This window comes from Hemitrygon akajei, chromosome 5, assembly GCF_048418815.1.
Source record: "Hemitrygon akajei chromosome 5, sHemAka1.3, whole genome shotgun sequence".
NCBI lineage: Eukaryota > Metazoa > Chordata > Chondrichthyes > Myliobatiformes > Dasyatidae > Hemitrygon > Hemitrygon akajei.
The window spans coordinates 9,893,314-9,921,261 of NC_133128.1; the positions used below are offsets into that span (position 1 = coordinate 9,893,314).

The 27,948-nt window shown below is 42.6% G+C and overlaps 2 protein-coding genes across 3 annotated transcripts in view; one reads left to right on the forward strand and one right to left on the reverse strand.

Moving 5' to 3' along the window:
• Positions 1–720: 720 nt before the first annotated feature.
• Positions 721–27,939, forward strand: LOC140727483 (chondrolectin-like). Of its 2 annotated transcripts, none has more exons than XM_073044821.1 (7): positions 721–1,424; positions 8,985–9,303; positions 10,658–10,815; positions 12,395–12,442; positions 17,089–17,181; positions 19,350–19,461; positions 27,825–27,939. In XM_073044821.1, exons 1-7 carry the CDS (start codon positions 1,328–1,330, stop codon positions 27,841–27,843), a joined length of 846 nt encoding a protein of 281 aa, XP_072900922.1. In that variant the 5' UTR covers positions 721–1,327; the 3' UTR covers positions 27,844–27,939. The 2 variants fall into 2 exon arrangements, with proteins under 2 accessions (XP_072900922.1, XP_072900921.1); XM_073044820.1 differs by lacking the exon at positions 27,825–27,939 and adding an exon at positions 20,740–26,325.
• The window catches only part of tmprss15 (transmembrane serine protease 15), a 102,127-nt gene continuing 99,744 nt past the window's right edge, over positions 25,566–27,948 (reverse strand). Inside the window, exon 24 of the mRNA XM_073044819.1 lies at positions 25,566–26,120. Coding sequence (XP_072900920.1) covers positions 25,965–26,120 — 156 coding nt within the window. The 3' untranslated portion in view covers positions 25,566–25,964. The remainder of the gene's footprint in view (positions 26,121–27,948) is intronic.

Below are 27,948 nucleotides of genomic sequence, written 5' to 3' on the forward strand. Positions count from 1 at the left end.
AGGAGCAACACCTCATTTTCAGTTCTCTAACTTCTGGTAATTATCCCCCTTCCCCCTTCTCTTTGACCTTCCACCTTATCTACATTCCCAAATCTGGATAAAGTCACCCCCCATCTTCCTTTGTTCCAGGGAAAACACGGGAGATTCTACAGATGCTGGAAATCTTAAATAATACACAAAATGCTGGAGGAACTCAACATGTCAGGTAGTATCTATGAGAGGAATAAACCGTACATATTTCGGGCATCTCTTCATCAGGACTCCCAATTCAATCTCTCCTTTCTGATCTCTCTTTATAACTCAAGCTGTCAGGTCCCGGTATCCTCCCTGATGAATCTTTTCTGCACCCCCTCCAGCATTATGACATCGTTCCTATAGATGGGCAATCGGAACATATGCGAAGAGGTTAAGATGCTGGGGAGCGTTCCCGCATCCTTCCTGATTACTTCAGCCACTCGCCGCTCTGTATACGAATCTCTTGAGAAGAAGTTTCCCTCTGTTCATTCCGTAGTGAGAGCAACAGCGATGTGGGAGGAGGGTGGTGCTTGCAGGAGGGGCGATGACTTTCAGGGGTGGGAGGGTTGGAGTTAGTGTGTGGGGAGGGGGTGGAGAGAAGGGTCTGCTATGCTGTCTGTCACGGCTCGGCTATAAAACAGAGCGCCCCAGATACATTGGTTTTTGTGCTCGCGGGGTGGAGGAAGGCGGTGCGACACTGGCCCAGAGACGAGGGGTGCGAGGGGAAGCTACCCACCAGGGAGACCGGACTGAGACCCATTTCTCTGTCACCCGGAGGCTGGGGCGCTTTCTCGCCGGCGGCAGCTACTCCTTAGCTCGGTCCGCCCTCGCTCTCACAGGGACCGCCAGCTCTAAATTATATATATTTTTCCAAATAGTAACTTTAGCGTAAAATTTCATTATCATTGGGCGAACTCTGAATTCCATGCCGTGTCTGTGCATAAGTTTATTGCGCTTGGTTTGGGAAAATTGCGTTGCCTTGTCCTTTTTTTCAAACGGAATTCCTAAATTGTATTAATATTTGTTTTGCTGAGTTCTCTGGTTTTCATTGCGTCCTCTTTGCTGAATTATCCTGTTTGTGCTTTTGCCCTTTTTTTGCGGATTTCAATAGTTGGCATTACGCCTCTTTAACGCAATCTCCAGTTTGCCTTTATCAGCATTATCTGATTTTGCATAGCCCCATTGTTTTGTGTAGAAATCTCGGGCTGACTTTTTTTTTGTGGATTTCTCTGATTTGTTTTGCCTCCTATTTTTGCGGGTTTCTCTGATTTGCGTCGAGGCCACTTTTTTCGTGCCTCCGCGCGGTGGTTCGATGCTTCCCATCCGGTCGCTGGCCAGTGCGATGCTGGTGCTGAATGTGATTGTGAGCGGGATTCTGGGCAGCGGCTCCGCAAATCGGGTGCTGAGCGGTGAGTACACTCCTGTGTGTGTGTGTGTGTGTGTGTGTGTGTGTGTGTGTGTGTGTGTGTGTGTGTGTGTGTGTGTGTGTGTGTGTGTGTGTGTGTGTGTGTGTGTCCGTCCGTCCTGTGGGCACCTTTGAGACGGCAGAAGTCACAAAATTACAAAGACCCGGGATAGTCATATAGTCATAGTGTACTACAGCATAGAAACAGGCCCTTCGGCCCATCTAGTTTATGCTAAATCTTATGCTGCCTAGTCTCATCTACCCTGCACCTGGACCATACCCACCGGCATCCATGCAGCTATTCAATCTTCTCTTAAATGTTGAAACTGAACCGGCATCCGCCACTTCAGCTGTCAACTCATACAGCACTCTCACCAGAGTCCGGGTGAAGAAGGTCCCCTCATGTTCCCCGAAAACGATTCTTCTCTAACCCTTAACCCATGACTTCTAGTTCTAGGCTTACCCAACCCCAGAGGAAAAAGCCTGCTTGCATTTACCAAATCTATACCCTTCATAATTTTGCATGCCTCTACCAAATCTCCTCTCATTTTCCTGCACTCCTAAGTCCTAACCTATTCAACCTTTCTCTATAACTCAGGGTCTCAGGTCCTAACTCTGGTCCTCGTGTTGCATAAAAGGAGATCGTCACTTTTACTGCCCTGTTTATATCAGGGTGAGATATTCAGACAAACATGTCCGTGCCTGCCTACGAAGAGCTGCCAAGGTAGATCCCACCCCCCAGATGTCGGTCAGGAGTGTCCTCATCCTCTGACAGATAATATACATAGATATATGGGAGAGGTTTCTGTCTCTATCACTCATCCAGATAGAGTGGTGATACATATGTACTTTGATAATACATTTAATATGAACTTTGAACGTTGATATGCCCGCTATTAAAGAAAGCAGCTGTCCTTACTGAGTTACTCAGCCCTTGGTAACTGTGAGTCGCTGCTGCTGCCTTTGTGAAGTTTGCATGTTCTCCCTGTGGCTGCATGAATTTCTCTTGGAGTGTTCTGGCTTCCTCCCGCTTGTTAGGATGGGATTGGTTTGTAAATTTGCCTCCCAGTGTGTGTGTGTGGGGGTGGGGGGGTGGGGGGGAGCGGTAATATGAAATGTGAGGGAATTATATGGGATTAATGTAGATGGATGGTTAATGGTCAGTACGGACTCATTAGGCCAAAGGGACTGTCTCCATGTGGTGTGACTCTAAATCTCCCTTTAGTCAGTTCCACCAGAAAGAACACTACACCCTCGCTAACTTCTGGATTTTAAAAATTTTCGCACTTAACTGTCTCATAATCGCCCGTGTTGCCGCCAATATGACCTGACCCACAAGGGGGTAAATGTCAGTTGTGTAGTGTATCATGTGTTATTTGTGCTTACATGTTTGTATATTTGCCGGTGTGACTTGCTACGGTGAGGGTCCCAGTCAGTGTAAGAACCTCGAAACCCGCCGTCAATCATTTAGAAACAGCTTCTCCCCCCCCCCCCCACTATCAGATTTCAGAACGGTCCATGAACACATAAACATTATCTTGCTATTCCTTTTTATTTTAACTATTTATGTATTTATTTTGTAATTTTATGTCTTTGCGCTGTACTGCTGCCACGAAACAGCAGATCTCATACAACAGAAATCAGTGACAATAAAGCTGATTCTGAATGCTGTGCTGATGCCTGCCGCTAACTGGCTGATCCTCTCACTTCACGCTAATATGAGGGGGCATAATTTTAAGGTGGGGCGGCATGGTAACGTAGTGGTTAGCTTAACACTTTACAGTACCAGTGACCTGGGTTACATTTCCACCACCGTCTGTAAGGAATTTGTATGTTCTCCCTGTGTCTGCATGAATTTCCTCCCAGTCCTCAGGTTTTTTTTTCCCCACACTCCAAAGACATACCAGTTGGTAGGTTAATTAGTCATAGTAAATTGCTTCCGATTATGCTTGGATTAAACGGGTGGGTTGCTGGGTGCTGCCGGGTGAAGGGCCGAAACAGTCCATTCGTGCTGTATCTCAATGAATAAATAAATATATAAATATTGGAGGAATGTATAGGCGGGATGTCAGAGGTAAGTTTTTTACCCAGAGAGTGGTGGGTGCCTGGATACCCTGCCAGGGGTGGTGGTAAAGGTAAATATATTAGATGCATTTAAGAAACTCTTAGATAGGCACGTCAATGAAAGAAAACGGAGGGCTTAACAGGAGGGAGGGTTAGGTTGATAGGTTGAAAGGCTAGCACAACATTGTGGGCTGAAGGGCCTGCACTGTGCTATGTTCTAAGGTTTAAGCCCTGTTCTGGAACTTTTTTCCTGTTTGACACCAGTGGTGATTGCGGGTTCAATTTCAACATTTATGAGAAATTTAGATAGGCACATGGATGGGAGGGGTATGGAGTGCGCTGAGTGAGTTCTGCACAATGACACTGGCTTTCAAATGGGCTGTTAAACAACAGTGTGGTCAGATGTGAACGTCCTGTAGGTGGGTTTTGGGAAAAGAGGTGAGCTCCACTCAATGCCCTGGGAATTACTGTAGATAGAGTCATAGAATTCCACCGCACAGAAACAGACCCTTTGGCCCATCTAGTCCATGCCAAACTCTTAATCTGCCTATTCCCATTGATATACCCCCGGACCAGACCTTAGCCCTCCACACTCCTCCCATCCATGTACCTATCCAAGTTTCTCCTAAATGTTGAAATTGAACCCTGAACCACCACTTCTGCTGACAGCTCACTCCACACTCTCTCCACCCTCTAAGGGAGTGGAGAAATTCCCATTCATGTTCCCCTTAAATATTTCACCTTTCTCTCTTAACCCATGACCTCTGGTTGTAGTCTCACCTAACCTCAGTGAGAAAAGCCTGCTTGCATACTCCATCTGTACCCCTCAGAATTTTGTATACCTCTATCAAACCTCCTTCTGCGCTCTAGAGAATAAAGTCTGGAGCTATTCAGCCTTTCACTATAACTCAGGGAATTACTTATTCCCCAGTCAGCATCACCCAGAACAGATGCACCCAGCCATGCTGACACAGAGAATGCTCACCATGCACAAATTGCTGCTGTCTTCTGTAAATTACAATGGTGGCTGCAGTTTGAAATTTACTGTGAATTGCTGGGGTAGCGAAAAAGGATTGGATGTATGCGACTTCTTACATTAATGGTCCAAAGTTATTGCTGAGGCATCAAAACTCACTGGTTAAGTCAATTAGAAATCTGCAGGCAGATAATTGTTCCCTGTAAAACTCTGTGTGTATCATATATATGTACGTGAATAATATCATGTGTATGTTCATGCCTAAATATATATGCAAGTATATAAAGAATATTTTGTGTATATGTGTGTGTATATACAACCCAGGTGTAAATGTATGTGTGTGTGTGTGTGTGTGTAATGTGTGTATATTACTTATGTGTGATTTCAACTTTTAAGAGAAATTTGGATAAATTCATGAATGTGAGGTGTACAGAGGGGTCTGGTCCAAGTGCATGTTGATGGAACCAGGCAGAATCAAAGTTTGGCATGGAGTAAATGGTCTGAAGGGCCTGTTTCTGTGCTGTAGTGATCTATGATTCTATCACTGTATAATGTGGGCATGTGTGAGAGAGAGCGACATTTCTCTCTATCACCCTCTATGTCATTCCTTTAGTCTGTGTCTCCCACTTACTATTTGTGAGGACGTATCTGTTACTGTCTGAATATGTGCATTGGCAAATACAGGGGTATGTAAATATGTGGGCATTTCTATCTTAGCCTCCATATAAATATCACGCATATATTTGTTTCTGGCCATGTCTCTATATTACTATTTTACTGTGAGCATATCTGTCACTCTCTGGGTATGTGTATATATGTATATATGTGGGTATTTCTGACTTTTATCAAATATAAATATCTAAGAGCCCTTGTCTATGTAATTTTCTGAGCCCCCTCTCCTCTCTCTCTCCTCCATTCTGTCCACCTCTTCCTCACCTCTCTATCTCTCTCTCCCTCTCTCTCTTTCTCCCCTTCCTCTCTCCTACTCCCTCTCACTTTCCCTCTCTATCTGTCTGTCTGTTTCTCCCCCCTTTCTCCCTTTCTCTACCCCCTCTCTCCCTCTCCCTCTCCCCCCTCTCCCTCTCCCTCCTGAATGTAGAGAATGCTTTGAGTCTCCCATTCCCAAGTCATAGTCACATGGCATTGAAACAGGCACATTGTCCTGACACATCATGCTGACCATTGTCAACTAAGCTAGTCCCATTTCTCTGTGTTTGTCCCATAATCTCCCCTACACCTCTCCTGTCTATGAAACTGTCCAAACATTGGTTAAACCTTGTCATTGTTTCCACGTCGACAGCTCATTCCATATGCCCATTACTGTCTATGTGAAAAGGTTTCCCCTCAGGCCCCCTTTAAATCTTTCTTCTCTCATGTTAAACCATTTCTCTCTAGTTTTAGATATCCCTGCCCTGTCACCTTGCCTACAACCTTGTCTAGCCCCACACCTTTTCAGAAACATCCACAGTTTCATTAGCTCTTGCTCGTTTAGACTGCGATGAGGAGAAATTTGTTTTGAACCAGTGGAATTTTCTAGCACAGAGGGCTGGCTCACTGATTCCATTAAAGAATGAGGTGGAGAGATTTCTAGACACTTGGAGGGTATGGGAAGAGAGAAAATGATGCAATGGAAGATCAGCCAGGACAACATGGAAAGGCGAACAGAATCGAAGAGCTGAGTGGTGTACTCAGGCTAATTTTTATGTGTCTTCGCTTTGGGAATAGCAGGATGCTCTGCTAAGATTCACAAGCTGCACCTCTGCCCCACATCTCTATTTTGAGACCTTTAAAAGGTTCTACAACTCATATTCTTGGTGCTATTTATTTGTTTGTTTGTTTGTTTATTTATTATTTGCACAATTTGTCTTCTTGGTTGTTTATCAGTCTTTATTTATGTGTAATTTTCATTACTTATGTTGTATTTCTTTATTTTCCTGCAAATGGCTGAAAGGAAATGAATCTAAACTTAGTATATGGTGACATATACTGTATGTACTTTGATAACCCTATAGCCAGCAGGCTCCTGAACCTTCATGGATAACTTCACTCACCTCAACTCTGAAATGATTCCATAGTCTTCAAGCTCACTCTCCAGAACTCCACAACTCACGTTCTCAGTATGATTTATTTTTTATTTGCACCATTTGTCTTCTTTTGCACACTGGTTGTTTCTCAGTCTTTGTCCATGGTTTTCATAAATCCTATTGTATTTCTTTACTTTCCTGGAAATGCCTGCAAGAAAATGAATGTCAAGATAGTGTATGGTGACTTTGGTAATAAATTTACTTTGACTTTGATGGGGAACAGATGACATTTGGATTAGGACGTATGAGGGACGATCACAGGGTGGGGGTGGTACTTACACTCCTGTCCATTACAAACCAACAGTGCACCAAGACTGACAGGAAAATAAATATGTTCCCAGCTGTCAGTGTGACCTGGGGGCAAAATAATTTTGGCTTTAAAGGTTTGTAATCTGACACAAGTTCATTTCTCGCTGTGCTACTTTGTGCCGGCAAAATTCTTATCACTGCCCAAGGAACTTTAACAATCTGACATTTATATCGCAGGATTCCTGACTCCACAGTGCTTCTCTGGCTGGTTTTGTGTGTGAACACGATAGTAATGAGGATGGCTGTGGTACATAAAATAATTCATTGGGAAATAAGGCACGTCATATTTGCCAGTAATGGGATGTTAAGGAGCTGGGCCAGAACCACACAGAGTGATGGTGCAAGAGACTGCAGAAGCTGGACCCCACAGCAAAGGAAAAGCAAACAAGATGCTGGAGGAACTCAGAGTGTAAGGAGGGAAATGGACAGTCAATGTTTCAAGCCTGAAAAATAGGCCTGGTGACTTTGCACCACCCCCACCCTGTGATCGTCCCTCATACGTCCTAATCCAAATGTCACCTGTTCCCCGTCAAAGTCAAAGTAAGTTTATTATCAAAGTCACCAAATCTTCAGCCTGATGGGAGAAGAGAAGAAAAGAGACACTCCGGGGTGGGTGTGGGTATTGATTGTGCTGGCTGCTTTACTGAGGCAGTGAGAAGTCTAGACAGAGTCCATGGAGGGGAGGTTGATTTCTGTGATAATTCTAAGCTGTGGCCAAAATTCTCTGGGGTTTCTTGCGGTCATGGGCAGATCAGTTGCCGTGGCAAACTGTGATAAAAACTGGGAAGAGTTCTGGGGACATGTCACGTTTCTGTAGTGTCTGGAAGAAGTAGAGGTGCTGGTCATGACATCAGAACATGGTCATGTTAAATCCTAAGAACGTTAAATTCTCAAACCTCTTGAGCTCAGCATTGATTTTTTAAAAATTAAGCTGTAAGATATAGGAGCAGAATTAGGCCATTCAGTCCATGAAGTCTGCCCCATGATCAATCACGGCTGAATTTTTCTTTCAACACCATTCACACACCTTCTCCTTATAGCTCTCGTCTCCCTTACTAATCAAGAACCTATCAACCTCCGCTTTAACTATCCCCAATGATTTGGCCTCCACAACCATATATGGCAATGAATTTCACAGATTCACTGCCCTCTAGTTAAAGAAATTCCTCCTCATCCTACTTCTAAAAGGGCTGAGGTTGTGCCCTTAGATCCTAGACTCTCCTAATGGAAACACCCTCTCCATGTCTATTCTATCCAAGCCTTTCAGTGTCAAGTAGATTTCAATTGGATCACTCCTCTTACCCTTCTAAACTCCAGTGAGTACAAGTCCAGAGACATCAAATACTCCTCATTCATTAATGCTCTCATTCCCGGGATCATTCCTGTAAACTCCCTCTGGACTCTCTCCAATGCCAGCACATTCTTCCTAAGAGGCCCAAAACTGCTCACAATACTCCAAGTACAGTCTGACCAATGCCTTATAAAGCCTCAGCAAGAAAATAGTCTATGTCTTTATTTCTTCTACCAAAGTACATGACTGTAGGCTTCCTTACACTATATTCCATCTGCTACTTCTTTGCCCATTTCCCCAATTTATACGTCCTTCTGCAGACACTCTGCTCACTCAACACTACCTGCCCCTTCACCTATCTTCATATCATCTACAAACTTGGAGGCATAGCCATGATTTCTGTCATCCAAATCATTGACATTTAACATGAAAAGAAACTAACCTAATGCGGACTCTTGTGGAACATCACCACTCACTGGCAGCCAACCAGAAAAGGCCCCCATTATTCCCAATCTTTGCCTCCTGCCAGTCAGCCAATCTTCTATCCATGCTAATAATGTTCTTGTAGTACCATGGGTTCTAATCTTGTTTAGCAGCCTCATGAAGAACACCTTGTCAAAGGCCTTCTGAAAATCCGAGTAAACACCATCCAAGTAAACTCCTTTGTCTATCCTGCCTGTTATTTCCTCAAAGAATTTTGACAGATTTGTTAGGCAAGAGTTCCCCTTCAGGAAACAATTCCTTTTTATCTCTGTTCTGTAGAGACATCTTTGTATTCTAAGGCTACGCCCTTTGGTACTTTGGCCCTTTGTAAGACTGTGCACATTGATTGTTCTGCAGGTCAGACGGTTTGTTACGGAGGCCCAGAGCACCCTTGCTACAAGATTGCCTACTTCCAAGACCTGAGTAGGCGCATCGGCTTCAAGGAGGCAAGCCAGGCATGCGAGATGGACCAGGGAGCACTGCTCAGCATCAGGTCTCCCGACGAGCAGAAGCTGATAGAGAACCTCCTGCAGGACCTAACCAAGTCCGGCTCCACCCTCTCGGATGGAGATTTCTGGATTGGCCTGAGACGCAATGGAGGGGGACAGACCCACAGCACCTTCAGTGGGTGTCCCGACCTTTATGAGTGGACCGATGGCAGTCCTGAAAAGTACAGGTAAGTGCAGCAGCTCTGAACTGGAATTGGAATTGGACTGGTTTACAGTATCCTAAAAAAGTATTCACCCCCTTGGAAGTAATCACGTTTTATTGTTTTACAACATTGAATCACAGTGAATTTAATTTGGCTTTTTTTGACAGTGATCAACAAAAAAAGGACTCTTCCTGTCAAAGTGAAAACAAATCTCTACAAAGTGATCTAAATTAATTACAAATAATTAATATGACATTCCAAATCATTGCTGATTCAGCCAATTCGTTAAATGGCGTCAAGGTGTTTCAATTGATTGTAATTGGAAGGTCTTACTGCCAGTGACTCAGTATCCTGGCAAAAACTACACCATGAAGACAAAAGAACACTCCAAGCAACTCCGTGACAATTTTATTGAAAAACACATGAGGAGATGGATACGAGAACAGTTCCAAGTCACTGAATATCCCTTTAAGTACAGTCAAGTCAATCATTAAGAAATAGAAGGAATATGGCACAGCTCTAAATCTGCCTGGAGCAGGCAGTCCTCAATGACCCAAATAATAAAGCCAAAGTTACATAGGAATGGCTTAAAAACAACAAAGTTAATGTCTTGGAGTGTCCAAGTCAGAGTCCAGACCTCAATCCAATTGAGAATTTGTGGCTGGACTTGAAAAGGGCTGTTTATTCACAATCCCCATGCAATCTGACACAGCTTGAGCAGATTTGTAAAGAAGAATGGGAAAAATTGTAGTGTCCAGATGTGCAAAGCCAATAGAGACCTATCCACACAGACTCAAGGATGTAATTGCTGCCAAAGGTGCATCTACTAAATACTGATTTAAAGGGGGTAATTACTTATGCAATCAATTATCTTGTGTTTTATATTTGTAATTTATTTAGATCTCTTTATAGAGATCTGTTTTCACTTTGACATGAAAGAGTCTTTTTCTGTTGATCAGTGTCAAAAAAGCCAAATTAAATCCATTGTGATTCAATGCTGCAAAACAATAAAACATGAAAACTTCCATGTGGGGTATATAGTTTTTATTGGCATTGTATAACTGTCTTATTGACACTTCCTGATGGTAGTAGGTCAAAGAGATGGTAGGTTTGGTGGCAGGGATCCTCAACAAGCTTCAGGCTCTTTGTCTGCAATATTCCTGGTAAATGTTACAATAGTGGGGAGAGAGACTTCAGTGATCCTCTCGGTGGGAGGAACCATTAATTCCCTTAAGCCATTCTGCTTTGAGCAAACTTGTAAGGCCCTAATCACTGAAGTTTAGCAACACTCTGGCCACTTCTATCACTTTGTAGTACAGAGACTTTGGCATGGATTATCGGTACTTCAGATTTACCTCTGACCTTCCCTCGTTGCTAGGAACTGGTATGCAGATGAGCCATCGTGTGGCAGCGAAGCATGCGTGGTGATGTACCACCAACTGACTGCTCAGCCCGGCCTGGGTGGACCATACCTCTATCAGTGGAATGATGACAGGTGTAACATGAAGCACAACTTCATCTGCAAGTACGCAGCAGGTATGTACAGCTGACCTTCGAGCTGGGTCTCCACATCACTGAACATGTTAACTTAAGGCTCCCCTTTTATATTTTCACCCCTCCACACCTGCCTACCACCTGATGTGTCTCCTTCTTCCCTCTCCCCCATGGTCCACTCTCCACTCCTATCAGATTCCTTCTTCTTCAGCCTTTCACCTTTTCCATCCATTGCCTGCCAACTTTTCATTTCATCCTCTCCTCCCCATCCAGCTACCTTCCCCCTCACACAGCTTCAGTTATCATCTTCCTGCTTGTGTTCCTTCCCATTCAAGTTCCAAGTTCAAGTTTAATTGTCATTTAACTGTACACAAATACCCATGAATACAGCCAAATGAAAAAGCATTACTCCAGGGCTAAGGTTCAAAACACAGTACCGACAATCATGCACAGCACAAGGCTCTCTCCTGGTCAGCTGTAAACAGGACACCATGGCCAAAGGCTCAGTCCTCGCTACAGCCAAGACCATGCACCATCTAATTCAATATTCTGCTCCCTTCATTTCCAGTCCTGATGTAGGTTCTTGGCCTGAAACATCAAATCTTTATTCCTCTCCATAGATGCTGCAGGATCTGCTGAGTTCCCCAGTATTTTGAATGCATTGTTTGTCTACATCTACAGTGTGGGGCGCTGCAATCTCACTCCTGCTAAATAATTAGAATCCTCTATTATCAGTATTCTTTGTAGTTGGTAAGATGGCAGTGTGTTCGGTACAGCAGCCTCTTGGGGGCCAACCAAAGGTGTATTTGTCTTTTATAAATGTCTTTTTTATGATTGCAAGACAATACAAGCCATTGAGAACTTCAAGTACTGCAGGTCTACTCCATCAGTGAGCTGCTCATTGACAGAAGAGCTGGACTTGGTGTAGACTGTGCTACAGGAAAGTATCGGAGTTGGTGCGTGAGGGTGGCAAACAGTCTAACAGCGAATGATTTTCTTGGACATTTCTCTTGTGATTGAAAAACCCCGTTGGGCACTGATAATGTAAAACACTGCAAGTCCACTTCCCTTTTTTATTGGAGTGACCGATGGTAGAGGAGCTGTGTGTCTTCAGATGTAGCATGGATTAGGCCTCCAGCCGCGGGCTTGCCTGTTGCTGTACTCCAGGAAAGGAGACACTAGAAGCAGTCTAGCACATCATCCATGCTTGGTTGGGGGCTGGCCTCTGCCATCGGTGTTTCGCTCTAGAGATTGATCAGTGGAATGGCAAGCTGAATTGTGTCCACACATGTCTATGTTCATCTGTGGACTGTCAAGATGGCTTTATCATTGACAATAGCACCATCAATTTATGGGACTTGTCATTCAGGGACTTGGGCTACCATGTTCCTCCAGTTGTCAGCATTTGGCTCATAACCTTCTAAGCTGTTCCCATTCCAAGACAGTTATCGCTCAAGATAGGTTTCTCAGTGAAAATTGTGATTGGTTGTCCTGCATTAATAAGCAATTATCAAAATGTACATGATTGACCAAATTTTGTTTGACAGTACTGCCTTGGGTATACATTTGCATGAAGATTTATAAATGCAAGATATTCATCATTTTCTTTCTCTGATGACAGGAAGCACCCTAACGAATGAATTACTGGACCGCTCTGGGTTAGATTACGGTAAACAAATTAACAATATATTTGCATTACAATATCCTGCATGATTGGCAGTTCTCAGTCAGTGGTGGGATAGTATACATCCTCTGGAGAGTACAGAGACACAGCTAGTAGAGCCACTGTTCCTCGGTGACAGAGACCCCGTTTCAGTTCCATGTGGAGTTTACCTGCTCTGACTGTATGTTTGCTCTGGATGCTCCGGTTTCCTCCCACATCCCACAGATTTACAAGTGGCTAAACTGCCTCGGACATCTCAGTCGAAGAATCCATGGTGAATTGATTGGAATTTGTGGAGAATGAGGTCAATGTAACATTAGTGTAAATGAGAACGTGGGGTGTAATGTCCTTGAAAGTGAGTCTGTAGGTTGTGAATCAGATCAGAGTTGAGGTGAGTGAAGCTACTCACAAGATCACAAGCCAAAGGAGCAGAAGTATGTCATTCGGCCCATTGAGTCTGCTCCACCACTCCACCTTGAGCTAAACTATTCTCCCATCTAGTTCCAATTTCCGGCTTTTTCCCCATATCCCTTGATACTCTGACTAACTAGATACCTATCAATCTCCTCCTTAAACACCATCAATGATCAGGCCTCCACAGCTGCATGTGGCAACAAATTCCATAAATCCACGACCCTCTGGCTATAAAAAATTCTCCTCATCTCTGTTTTAAATGGGTACCCTCTAATTCTAAGACTGTGGCCTCTTGTCCTGGGCTCATCCACCAAGGGAAACAGCCTTTCCACACCTACTCTGTCCAACCCTTTCAACAAATGTTTCTATTAAATCCCCTCTCATTCTTCTATACTCTAATGAATACAGTCCAAGAGGCGACAAACGCTCCTCATATGTTAGCCCCTGCATTCCAGGAATCATCCTCGTAAAACTTCTCTGAACTCTCTCCAACATCAGTACATCCCTTCTAAGATAGGGGGCCCAAAACTGCACAGAGTATTCCAAATAAGGTCTCACCTTTGCCCCATAGAGCCTCATCAACACCTCCTTACTCTTATACACTATTCCTCTTGAAATGAATGCCAACATAACATTCGCTTTCCTTACTGCCGATCCAACGTGGTGGTTAACCTTTAGGGTATCCTGCACGAGGACCCCCAAGTCCTTTGCACTTCTGATTTTTGAATTTTCTTCCCATCTAAATAATAATTTGCCCAATTATTTCTTCTTCCAAAATGCACAACTGGTACATTTCTCAACATAGTATCTTATCTTCCATTTCTTTGCCCACTCTCCTAAACTGACCAAGTCTCTCTGTAACCTTTCCATTTCTTCAACATTTCCTGCTGCTCTGCCTATCTTGGTGTCATCCGCAGACTTAGCCACAAAACCATTTAATCCATAATCTAAATCATTGATATACAGTGTAAAAAGAAGCGGCCCCAACACTGATCCCTGTGGAACACCACTAGTAACCGGCAACCAACCAGAATAGGATCCCTTTATTCCCACTCTTTGCTCTCTGCCTATGAGCCAATGCTCCACCTACTCCAACATCTTTCTTGTAATTTCATGGGCTCTCATCTTATTAAGCAGCCTCTTATGCGGCACTTTATCGAAGGCCTTTTGAAAATCCAAATACACAACATCCACAGCTTCTCCCTTGTCAATCTTATTTGAGATTACCTCAAAAAATTCCAATAGGTTGGTGAGGCAGGATCTTCCCTTCATGAAACCATGCTGGCTTGGGCCTATCTTGTCATGCACCTCGAGGTATTTCATAACCTCGTCCTTGAGGATCAACTCCAATAACTTTCCAACTACCAATGTCAGACTAATAGGTCTATAATTTTCTTTTTGCTGCCTCCCTCCTTTCTTAAACAGTGGAATTACATTTGCGACCTTCCAGTCCTCCGGAACCATACCAGAGTCTACTGATTCCTGGAAGATCATTTCCAATGCCTCCACAATCTCCAAAGCCACCTCCTTCAGAACCCGTTATTAACATTGGTTCAAGCGCCTGTAGGATAATAACTTTTCCTGAGTGCTGTGTGGCCTAAGGCTCCAAGTAGCGAGAAGAGTGCATGGCTTGGATGGAGGGAATCCTTGATGATGGATGCTGATTTCTTGAGACAGCACTCCATGTAAATGTGCTCACTGGTGGGGAGGGCTTTGTCTGTGATGGACTGAGCTGCATCCATCACTTTCTGTAGGCTTTTCCATTCCTGGGCATTGATGTTTACAAACCAGGCTGTAATGCAACTGGTCAGAATACTCTCCACTGTACATCTATAGAAATTTGTCAGAGTTTAAGATGACATGCCAATCTAAGCAAACCTCCAGAGGTGCTGGCATGTCTTCTTTGTCATGCCACTTATGTGCTGGTCCCAAGACAGATCCTCTGGTGTAGAAATGTCCGAGGATTCTCTCTATCTCCAATCCCCTAATGGGGGCTGGCTCATGGATCTCCCTTTTCCTCCTCCTGTATAGTTTTTTTTCAAAAATTCTATAGTATTGCTTTATTTTTCTTTAACTGTCTGCAAGAAAGTAAATCGCAAGGCAGTATATTTTGGTATATACATACATTGATAATAAACTTACCTTGACATTGAATATTTCAATGTGCATGTGACAAGTAAAGATAATTTAATCTAAAATTCTGCCCCATAGAATATCACTGAACAAATTGTTTTTTCTTCTCATCATTACTGAGATTAATTGCTTCTCCTTGAAAACTTAAACTGATTTAAATTCAATAGATGAAGTGACTGGATTTGAGATCAAGTCCTTAGACAGTTAGAACAAACCCAAGATTACCAGTCCAGTTATGAATTAACTAATTCAATGTACATATGACAACGAAAGTAAATTTTCCTTTCTGCTCTATCAGAAATGCACACAGGAAACAAAATAGTAGATGAGACCTCATTTCCATCAGGAGAGAAATATCTTCAATGCCACAGATCTGCTTCCTCCTCAGCCCTTTTGTGCACACTCATCTCTAGAGTGACGCACAATAAAAACTTGTGCATTCCAATTGCACACTGAAACCCACATCCCTGATTGCAGTTCTGCTAACTTTGAACATCCTCCTAGAGGCTTCACCTCATGACTTCACACCTCCAATCAGGGGCTGTTGACTCATCTCACCCTTATACGCTCCCTTGCCTAATTGGGCCCTGCTTAGTGGTTCTTTTCCCCAAAACTTAATACCTGTAAACCCAATCTGGCTGTTAATTTTCTCTTTAATGCTTCTATGATTGTTATCGAATCATGACCTGAACTGGTTTTATAAGATAAACGTTAGGCTTATTTGTCACATCAAGTTCAGGTTTAGTGACATTCAACCCTATACATGTTTGCTGTCAAATGCTTTGCTGCTGCCTGTGCATGGGAGGGGCATGTAGGGGAGAGAGCTTTGGGGTTCTAATGTTTTTTGCTGTCATTCATTCTTTGGGGCACTTCTGTTTTTGTGGATGTCTGCAACGAACAAGAATTTCAAGTTGTATATTGTATACATGTCTCTGAACTATTGAACTATTGAAATAAAACAATGTTCGTCAGGACCAAGTGTGCAACACAGTACATATAGCTCTCACATAAAAACACATAACTCTTGGTTCAGCTAGCGGCTTAATTTAGGGGAGGACAGCACTCAGCTCGGCCAAACTTAAGAACTCTTGTTTGGGTGGATGCTATGCGATGTGTCCCCTGTTATAAATCAGTACCACGAAATAACAAACAGTACACAGTATGCAATTAAACGATTGAGCTTTATAATTCTTAATTTGACTATATGGTTAATAAAGAAACAAAAAAAAAAGAAAAAGGCCTATTCTCATGAAACAGTCTAATATGCAACGTTGGAGCTCACTGATAAGGCCGTTCATCCACCATCAACTTTCTCCGAGCGTCGCTGACCTTTGGACCTTTGCTCCAAGTCCATTCCGTATGGCAGTCTACCAACTCTCTCCATTCCCATCTTCTCTCCTCATCTCTTCCCAGCAAAAGACCGCAAAATCCCTGCTCCCTGACCCACAAGAAAGAACAACATCCCTGTCATTGGATAGCCCCACATTCCAAAGCCCCATTATCTCTAGTTATAACCCAAACATTGCTGCTACAGGGAAACCATTACATTAGCAGTGAAAGCTTACAGCATGTTACACACATAAAGTAATATTACTGTAAATAAATTAACACATATTAAAATATATTGCATAAGATTGACCTTTAGCATAAGGTGTATTTATGGCACAAGTGAACAGTATAACTCTACTTGTTCTTCATGTGTGATGAGACCTGGGCAGTGGCAGGGACTTCAGAAGTCTATTTCAATATGTACATTGAAACATACAGTGCAATGTACTATTTATGGCAATGACCAACACAGTCCAAGGGCTGTGCTGGGTTCAGCTTGCAAGTGACGCCAAGCTTCTTGCACCAACATAGTATGCTCACGATCTGCTAAGCCTAACCCTGTCTTTGGAGGTAGGAGGAAACTGAGCACACAGTCACGGGGGAAAGTACAATTTCTTCACAGAACAGAATTTAACCCTAATCACTGGTGCTGTAATATTGTTGCACTAACTACGACACTACCGTACTACTCTTAGATTGCTTTTAGGTAATTGGGAGTATTTGCTTGGAACTCAAATGAATGGAATGAAAGCTTGCATGATTCTTATCTTGACCAGTTTCAGAAAATGCCTCCACGGAGCCAGAAGTCAAAGTTCGTGCTCCCAGTAATTCAGGGGATGGCCAGAAAGTGATTGTGACAGAGTCATCAGGTAACTTATTCCAACTTTAATAAAAATCAGCACACAAAATGGCGTAGTAACTCAGCAGGTCAGACAGGTGCTGTTGAAGGGTTTTGGCCTGAAACTTTAACTGTTTATTCCTTTCCATAGATCAGAATCAGAATCAGGTTTATTATCACTGGCATGTGACGTGAAATTTGTTAACTTAGCAGCAGCAGTTCAATGCAATACATAATCTAGCAGAGAGAGTGAAAAAATAATAATAAATAAAATGAAGCATAGTAATAAACAAGTAAATCAATTATGTATATTGAATAGATTTAAAAGAATGTGCAAAAACAGAAATACTGTATATATTTTATTTATTTATTTATTAAATTTTAGAAATTACAAGGAATAAATGTGATAATAAAATAGTAAGAAAAATAATGTTGACCCTCCCCCCTCCCCTTAACCCTCCCCCCCTTAACCCTTATCTAAAGAAAAGAAAGAAAGAAGAAAAAGATTGCCTGGATATCGGAGGACCCCCACATGCTCCATGGAGTTCAAAATAATTTTGATATTTATTTTTACTTTCCCCAATTACTATGATTTTATCTTCAAAGGACCTGTGTATTTAATCCTATCTTTTGTAAGTATGGGAGCCAAATTTTCAAAAATATATCATATTCATTTCTTAGATTATACGTAATTTTTTCAAATGGAATACAACTATGTATTTCATTGTTCCAATGATCCATAGTTAAATATAAATCAGATTTCCAACTAACTGCGATAACTTTTTTGGCTACTGCCAATGCAATTTTTATAAATTTTTTCTGATACTTGTTCAATTTAAGTTTCGGCATTGTCCCTTCAATGTCTCCTAATAAAAATAATAATGGACTATGTGGGAGTTGTACTCCAATAATTTGTTCCAATAAAAGAAATACTGTATATTAAAAAAAAGTGAGATAGTGTCCAAGGGTTCAATGTCCATTTAGGAATTGGATGACAGAGGGGAAGAAGCTGTTCCTGAATCGCTGAGTGTGTGCCTTCAGGCTTCTGTACCTCCTAAATGATGGTAACAGTGAGAAAAGGGCATGCCCTGAGTGCTGGAGGTCCTTAATAATGGATGCTGCCTGACTTACTGTGTTCCTTTAGCATTTTATGTGTGTTACTCTGCATTTCTAGCATCTGCAGAATCTCGTGCGCTTTATGAAAATACTTCTTCCCTCCCTCCCTTAAGATTAGCTTTTGATGTGACTACATTTCTATAGCACCATTGCATGATGTCATAATGCCTTTCAGCCAATTGTCTTTCTTGAAGCATGGATGCTACTGTAGTGTTGAAATAAGGCAAATAATTGACAGTCATTAAGCAATAACCAATTACTTCCGTGGTACTGAGAAGTCATTATTAGTCAGATCACCATGGAGAATGCTCCTCCGAATTATGTTGACCAAAGTGAACATCTGAGACCTTTTACCTTACTCATGAGAAACCATCACTGACAAGACTCCTAAGTTCCTAATGCGAATCATGTTTATTATCACTGACTTAGAGACATAGAGTCATAGGAAAGCACAGCACAGAAACAGTCCTTTCAGCCCATCTAATCCATGTCAAACAATTTTAAATGATTAGGCTAGGGTTAAATCGGGAGATTGCTGGGCTGAAAGGATGAAAAGGGCTTGTACCACACTATATCTCAATAAAATTTAAAAGAAAAAATACTCCTCAGTGTAGACTCTCTGGAGCAGAGCTTAAATCTCCTCATTCAGAAGTGAGAACACCAGCAAAGAAGATGCCATATTGGAGAATTAGTACAAAATTCATCAGAATTTGTCACTATACCTTGACCTGACTCCTAACTCCCCTCTCTGTCCTCAGAAACCAGAACTTAAAAAAATAACTAAATCTGACCCATGACCTCATTGGAGTCTGCAGCTCGGCATCATCTTAACCAGAGTGCAGCTCCAATATTTTCTGTTTTTATTTCAAGACGAGCCTTGGACTAGCTGTTCTCTACAGGTAAGCAATTTCTCTCCAAGCTCAGCAGGTGAACCCAGATTTCAAGTGATTTTGATGATGATTTTCATGCGTTCTCTCAGCCGTGGTCATCAATGGAAATTGGCAGGGAGTGAGAAGTTGGGTCAGTTCCACTGCGGTAGTCCAAGGGAAGTTATTGACCTTGTGCTCTTGCGTTGTTTTCCAGGGATAATGCCCAATGTGGTGTACGTCATCATTCCCACAATCCCCCTGCTGCTGTTGCTGGTCGTTGCCATGGCAACTTGCTGCATCCAGATGCTGAGCAGAAGGTACATAAGGTATGTTGAATTCAGAAACAGAAACGGAAAAGGTAACAGGCAGACAAGTTGTCAGGATGCAGTGGGCTACATTTAAGATTTTTAAAAGGAAATGCTGCAAAGATGATGGCTGTAAGTTTTGTCCAAAGTCACTAGACTCTTGGAAGGGTATCATAAAGGTGAGGGAGACAAAAAGCAGTCCATGGTGGAAGATACTGAAAATATCCAAAAGAAAACGTATAAAATAGCTTCAATTAGCACAGTAGAAAACTTGTGATAATCTCTATCATGAGAGCTAAGGTAATGGAAAAGCTACAGTGATTAATGTGTCGGGATAGGAGTGGGAATTTGTATTAAAATGGGTGATGTGGATTAGGAGACCGCTTCCTTGAGTACCTATGCTCCATCTGCCAGAAAAAAGCAGGATTTCCCAGTGGCCACACATTTTAATTCAACTTCTCATACCCATTCCAACATGACAGTCCATGGCCTCCTCTACTGCTTCAATGAGGCCACCCTCAGGTTGGAGGAGAAACACCTTGTATTCCATTTGGGTAGCCTCAAACCTGATGGCATGAACATTGATTTCTCAAACTTCCAGTAACTGCCCCCCCACTTCACCATTCTCCATTCCTGTTTCCCTTTCTCACCTTATCTCCTTGCCTCCCCATCACCTCCCTCCAGTACTCCTCCTCCTTCCCTTTCTTCCATGCTCTTCTATCCATCCTTTCAGATTCCGTCTTCTCCAGTCCTTTATCTCTTTCACCAATCAACTTCCCGGCTCTTTTCTTCACCCCCTCCCCTTCTAGTTTCACTTATCAACTACCACCTTGTACTTCTTCCTCCCCTCTCCCACCTTCTTCCTTTGACCTCTCATCTTTTTTTCAGTCCTGATGAAGGGTCTTGGCCCAAATCGTCAACTGTTTATTCCTTTCCATGGATGTTGCATGACCTGCTGAGTTCCTTCAGCATTTTGTGTAGCTAGTTGTCAGAAGATGGCATGACCCAGATGGTGGGGATCTTTGTTGCTGGAAGTTGCTTTCTTGAGATAGCAGCACCTGTAGATACTGCCAATGGTTGGGCGGAGTCAACTCATCTCTGCAGCTTCTTGCATTCTTATACATTTGAATTGAAATATCAGACAATGATACAACCAGTCGGGACAGAGTAGACCAGGGGTTCCCAACCTTTTTAATGCTATGGATCAAATACCATTATGCAAGGAGTCCGTGGATCCCAGGTAAGATTGACTTGTGCAATCTGACTAATGAAGGCTTTGCTGTTTCTCATTGTTTCCAGTAAAGACCGATCAAAGACCAGCCCCAATGAGTCAACATTCTGGATATCTCCAGCTCCAAAGAAGGATGATCAGGCTGATGTTTAGAATCACACAGGCTGGACTCAGCCATTGGATGGAGGCAAGGAGTGACCATCATACCATTCAGCCAATCCCAATCCATCCGACAAGCTCCCAGAGAACATCAAGCCAAGCTTGTCCTGGGGAATAAGGAACAATCACCCTGCCCTCCAAAGAAAATGGACAGAACCATCTCCTTCCTTCCTACTGATGTTCCTTTTTGTTTCAAATTTAGGAATATATTGAGGAAACAATGGAAGAGATATAGTCGTTGACCCACATCACTGGGAGTGGGCAGGGAGCACTGATAACTCACAGATTTTGTATACATATTGCACTGACTAAGGAAACTGGGGGCAGACCTAAGTTCAAGACTGATAGTTTTGGCAGAGCACACACCCTGAGAAGTTTGTATGAAGGGTGGTTGTGGGGATGGGGGAAGAAATGTGTTCTAAAGGCATGGCTCTGGATGGCTTTCAGAAGAGCACGTATGTACACCTTAGGAGTATTTCCATATCCAGCCCCTGATGACCATGTTGTTAATGACCTACACCACAAGAAACAACAGTGACCTCTAGAAAGATATGAGCAGAGGTCTGAATGCCTACACTATGAGGAAAAATTGTCCTCATAGGATGTGTTAGAACAGGCCATTCAACCCTTGAAACTTGTTCCACCATTCAATAAGATTATGGTTGATCGGTGACCTTACTTCATATACCCATCTTCTCCCAAATATTTTAATTAATGAGATTTATAAATCTGAGATTTAATAGTGATCATAATTGTGATCCGGGAAGACAGTTTCAAACCTCCAACATCTTTGGTGTGCATAGCTGTTTCCAAGCCCCACTTCAGAAAGGATTAGCTGGAATTTGTAGACTCGGCCTTCTAGGAGCAGTAGGTTCCATAGTGGTTAGCACAGTGCTTTACAGTACCAGCAACCCGGTTTCAATTCCCATTGATACCTCTAAAGTTGTTCTCTCCATGACAGGTGGCTTTCCTCACAGTGCTCCAGTTTCCTCCCACAGTCCAAAGACACACTGGTTGGTAGATTCATTGGTCATTGTAAAATTGTCCCGTGATTAGGCTAGGGTTAAATTGAGGGATTGCTGGGCAGTGTGGTTTCAAGGGCCAGAAGGGGCCTATTCCATGCTATGTCTCAATAAAAAAAAATAAAATAGTTCCAGACTCCCCTAAACAATTGAAATAACGTCTGCCCATAAACCCCATCAGTTCCTCTCACCAAATTGAAAACTTTAATTCTATTATCCTCAATTTATAAATTTAATTTGATAAAATTGTTTTATTATTGTCGCATGTACTGAGGTACATTAAAACACTTGGCTTGACAAACTGTTCATACAAATCAATTCATGAAGAGTGCATTGAAGAAATGCAAGAGATAACAGTAACAGATGGCAGAATAAAGTGTTACAGAAAATGTAGTGCATGTAGATAATAAGGTGCAAGGCCATAACAAGGCAGACAGTGAGGTCAAGAGTCCACCTTGTTGTACTAGGGGACTGTTCAATAGTCTTATAACAATAGGATAGAAGCTGTCCTTCAGCCTGGTGGCACGTGCTTTCAGGGCTTTGTATCTTGCCTGATGTGAGGATGAAGAAGAGAGAATGACTGAGGTGGATGGGGTTTTTGATTATGCTGGTTGCTTTACCAAAGCATGGGCATCTACAGTCAAAGAGTACTACAGCACAGAAACAAGCCCTTCAGCCCATCTAGTCTGTGCCAAACTGTTATTCTGCCTAGTCCTGTTGACCTACACCTGGATCACAGTCTTCCATACACCTCCCATCCATGTACTTATCCAAACTTCTTTTAAATGTTGAGATTGAACCCACGTTCACCTCCTAAGGTGAACTTGTTGCAGATTTTACCACACCTCCTAAGGGATGCAATACCTCAATCTTCCCAGACCTGATGAAGGGTGTTGGCTTGGAATGTTGACTGTTCATTTATTTCCATAGATGCTTACTGGCCTGCTGAGGTTCTCTTGCATTTTTTCTCCTGCATTTTGTGTGTGTTGCTCTGGATTTCCACAATCAGCAGAATCCCCTGGGTTTTCAATTTTCCTTGGCTAGGCTGCTTTAATTTTACTCTATTTGTCATTCCTTGGTTGTGACAGATTTCCCCTCATGGTAATTGAAAAAAAAGGGACAAAAATAAAATGAGTTTTTTGCTTTGTCAGTCTCCTCGGGAGGAGCAGTGGACAAGATGATGTGGGCTGTGGTTAAGGGCTTGACAGCTCTCCGGAAGTTTTTAACCAATTACTCACCTAATCCTACTCAGTGATCTGATCTCAGGCATAGACAGCTCTGTTGCAGTCTCAGGCAAAGCTGTGGCGATCAATCATCTAAATTAGTTAAGTAGCCTTCTTGCATTCCCTTGGGACTGAGCATGACTTCACTGATCAGTAATTGGTCCTGAGGTTTCTGTGTACCTTGAGATAGAACAAGGTAGCGATGGGGCGGCATAGTAGTATACCAGTTAGTGTAATGCTATTATGGTTCAATTCCCGCTGCTGTCTGTTCTTTTCATGATAGCGTGGGTTTCCTTTGGATGGTCCAGGTTCCTCCCACATTCCAAAGACGAACGGGTTAGTAGGTTATTTGGTCATAGAGTGTAATTGGGTGTAATCTCGTTGGGATGGAAGGGACTATTACTGTGCTGTATCTCTAAAATATTAAATTTAAAAGAGATGGTAATGAGAGAATTTTAAACAAAATTCTCTGAAGGATATTAAAGATATAAGGAGTGTTATGAAAAGGTTAAGGGTGGTATTGGGTTTTTTGGTATTGATAATTATTTTAGGAAAACTGGAGGAAGAGAAGAATTAGGGCAATGATATGGAGATTTGAGGTGGTGAGACTGGAGATGATTATGGAGATAGGGAAAGGGAGCAAGGACAAGCAGTGAGGTAATTATGAAAGGAATAGTTTTAACTGTGAGGTCTTGGTGGTTTTGGAAGCAGAATTGGCATTGAGTGCAGCATAGTGGTAGTGTGGGGTGGAGGAGGATAGAGAAACATTGAAACAGGTAGGTGTTGAAGACGGTGTCACGAGCAAATAGAGTGAGGCTGACGTAGAAGTGAGCATGTCTACACATGGAGAGAACTGGGACCTGGGATGAACTGAGGCGGAGAAGTTGTGGGCATTCTGAAAAGAGTCTTGCCCCAAAACCTCAACTATCTATTCATATGCATAGATGGTGCCTGACCTGTTCAGTGCTCTCCAGCATTTTGTGTGTGTTGCTTTGGATTTCCAGCAACTGTAGACTTCCTTATGTTTACAGTCTGAGTAGTGGCCTTAGATTGGAAAAGTGTTCTTGGGAAGGGTGTGGACCACCCACCATTGACACTGGTCTTCTTGATTTAATTGGGGTTGATAGGTTGAATGAGTCGTTTTCTTGTCCAGCAGCAGTAGATGGACCATCCAGGTCTTATCAGTGCACATCTGAGAGGTGGCCTCATGGAAAAGCATGGGAGGGAGAAAGGTTCTTCCAGGAATACAGATGGAGATAATCTGACCAGTAATCAGAGTAAGAATGGAGCCAAGCAATAGTTACAGAAGTGTGTTGGAGGACCACAAAATGTTGAGGTAGTAGTTACATCCTGTAGAATCAGTAAAGAATTCTATAACCTGCTCACACCTTTCCATTCTGCTTATTTTCTTTTCCTTATGTTTCTATCTATGACCTACCTGTCTCTATCTCAACCTTCTTGTCTCACCTACCACCCTTGTCTCACCTTTTCCCTTCATCTCTTTATAGAACATAGAACATAGAAAATTGACAGCACATTACATTGGCCCACAATGTTGTGCCGACCATGTAACCTATTCTAGAAGCTGCTTAGAATTTCCCTACCGCATAGTTTTTTCTAAGTTCCGTGTACCTATCTAAGAGGCTCTTAAAAGACTCTATTGTATTCACCTCTACCACCTTTGCTGGCAGTGCATTCCATGCACCCAGCACGCTGTGTGAAAAAACTTACCCCTGAAATCCCCCTTTTTATATCGACTATCTTCTCTTAGTCTTGATTCAGGGACTCGGCCTGAGCCTTGACCAACCTTCATGGATAGAACATAGAACAGAACAGCTCTTGAACTAGCCCTATGACCCACAATATTGTATCAAGCTAATTAAGCTAATGATACTTTATTCCCTCTTCCTACTCATTGTCCATTTCCCTCTATTCTCTGGATATTCATGTGCTGATCATATCTGTCCCCATCACACCCTTGATGCTTGACCCATTGATTTCTACCAGCAGTTTATTATTTTGTTTTCTATATGTTGCATTACACAGGAATTTGCAAGGACATAGCTTCTAAATTAATTGGACGCTGATGTCACTCAGGGTCCACACCATTTTATTAGGTACATCTGTACACCAGTTCCTTAATGCTAATATCTACTCAGTCAATCATGTGGCTGTAATTTGATGCATAAAAGCATGCAGATGTGGTCAAGAGGTTAGTTGTTGTTAGACCAAACATCAGAATGACTGTGGAATGATTGTTGGCACCAGATAGGGTGGTTTGAGTATCTTAGAAATTGCTGATCTCCTGGAATCTTCATAAGCAACAGTTAGAGTGTACAGAGAATGGTGTGAAAAACAAAAAAAAATCCAGTGAGCTGCAGTTCTGTGGGTGAAAATCCCGTGTTAATGAGAGAGGTCAGAGGAGAATGGCCAGACTGGTTTGAGCTGATAGCAAAGTGACAGTACTCAAATAACCACACGTTACAACAGTTGTACACAGAAGAGCATCTTTTAAGGCACAACCTTGAAGTGAATGAGCCACAGTAGCAGAAGACCATGAACATACACTGAGTGGCCACTCTCTTAGATATAGGAGGTAACTAATGGACTGGTCACCGAGTTTATAACTTATCAATTCAGCATGAAACAGTTTGAAAAGAAAAAAATATCCTTTGAATTAATTACTATTTGTCCAACTGTGCTAAGGCCCACTTCCACCGTTTAGCACATTCCTGTAAAATTCCTATTACTGCTGTTATGATGTGTTTTAAATAACAGCTTCAAGTTAGTAGTTCGAAGGGGTGGTGCAATTACATTCACCAATGAAGATTAAAATGCGTCAGCATTCAGGCAAGCTCTGAACTTTCTCCACAGTATTCAGAGGTGAGCTTAAATAAGGAACTCCTGTATCCAGTCAATGAATTCTGTGACTCGGGCGTAGACCCCTGGACTCTGGGGCAGCCCACATCCGTGCCCAAACGACGTCACTCCAGCCAGAAACCACTGATTGTCTTGTTTACAGATGAGGGGTCCTCCAGAATCTCCCTAAATGGAAAAGACTTGTATTTATATAGAGCCTTGCCAAGTCTCTCAGCCTGAACCTCAACTGCTTTGCATACAGCAAGTTAGTTTTGATATGTCACTATTGTTATACTGACAAACAGTAAATTTATTAATTGATAAGAACAGTGATGGTTGACCTGTTTTGTAAATGATGGGACGTTGCCCCCAATAAAAGGAATTTCTTGCATTACTATGCTGTTTTCATGTAACTTTGTATGCTTTTCCAGTCATAGAACAGAGAGGTACAGCACAGGAACAGGCCCTTCAGCCCACAATGTCGTGCCAAATTAAATTAGTAATCAAATGGCCAACTAAACTAATCTCTTCATATCTTTTCATTTTCCTCACATTCATGTGTCTATCTAGACATCTCTTAAAAGTCATTAATGTATTTGGCTGTACCGCACATCCCAGACTCCCACCACTCTCTGTGACCCTCACATCTCCTTTGAAATTGCCCCCCTCTCACCTTAAGTGCATGCCTTCTGGTTTAGACATGTCAAAACCTGGGAAAAAGATACTCCCTATCTACTCCCTCTGATAATCTTATAAACCTCTATCAGATCTCCCCTCAGCCTCCGCTGCTCCAGAGAAAACAACCCACGTTTGTCCCACTTCTCATTATAACACATGCCCTCTAATCCAAGCAACATCCTGGTAAACCTCTTCTGCACCTGCTTCAAAGCCTCGACATCCTTCCTACAGTGGAATGGCCTGAACTGAATGCAATACACCTAGAGTTTTCTAATTGCCTCAGAGCTGGCCAGCACAGAAACAGGCCAATCAGTTCAGCCAGTCCAGTCTAACCATCTCACTTATCTACACTTGTCCCATGTATCTGCATTTGGTCACAGAGTCCCCACACTAATCACGCTTGCCTATATTAGGACCATATCTTTTTAAAGCCTTGCAATTTAAGTGTCTGCCTAAATGCCTCTTAAGCATAGCCAAGTCCGCACCTTCACTCCATCCATCACAACTGGCAGGATTTCCTGGTGGCCACCCATTCTAATTTTCTTCCCATTCCCTCTCTGACATGTTGGTATATGGCCTCCTCCGCTGCTATGATAAGGCCACTGACAGGTAGGACGAGCAACACCTCATATTTCATTTGTGTAGCCTCCAACCTGATGGCATGAACATTGGTTTTTCTAATTTCCAGTAACTTCTCCCCCCTCTTCTTTTTGTATTTTTTCATTCCCCTTCTGGCTCCCCTCTTTCCCCTTGTCTTCTCCTCACCTGCCTATCACCCTCCTCCAGTGCCCCTTCTCTTTTTCTTTCTCCCATGGTCCAGTCTCCTCTCTTTTAACATGCCTTCATCTTCAGCCCTTTACCTCTTCGACCTATCACTTCCCAGCTTTTCACTTCATCCCCCTCCCCCAGCCTCCTACCTTCCCCCTTACCTGGCTTCACCTGTCATCTGCCAGCTTGTACTCCTTCCCCCTCCTCAACCTTCTTATTCTGGCTTCTTCCTCCTTTCTTTCCAGTTCAAATGAAGGGTCCTGGCCTGAAATGTCAACATTTTATCCCTTATGTCTGAGACACCCTCACCAAGGATGCCAAATTTGTTGTTACTGAAGCAAATTATTGTGACTGCGTTGAGTTGGGGGAGCTGCGAAATGGGATTTGAAAGTAAAAGTCAAAACTGATGAAGGGTCTCAGATGACTGTTTATTCCTTTCCATAGATGCTGCCTGATCTGCTGAGTTCTTCCACCATTTTGTGTGTGTTCCTCTGGATTTCCAACATCTGCAGAATCTCTCATGTTTGGGACTTGAAAAAACATTCCTTTGGCATTCAGATTTGGAATC

Coding starts and splice junctions, on each gene's coding strand:
- LOC140727483 (XM_073044820.1), top strand. CDS start 1,328: ATGCTTCCCATCCGGTCGCTGGCCAGTGCGATGCTGGTGCTGAATGTG. Junction 9,304..10,657: donor GGCAGTCCTGAAAAGTACAG/GTAAGTGCAGCA, acceptor CCTCGTTGCTAG/GAACTGGTATGCAGATGAGC. Junction 17,182..19,349: donor GATTGTGACAGAGTCATCAG/GTAACTTATTCC, acceptor GTTGTTTTCCAG/GGATAATGCCCAATGTGGTG.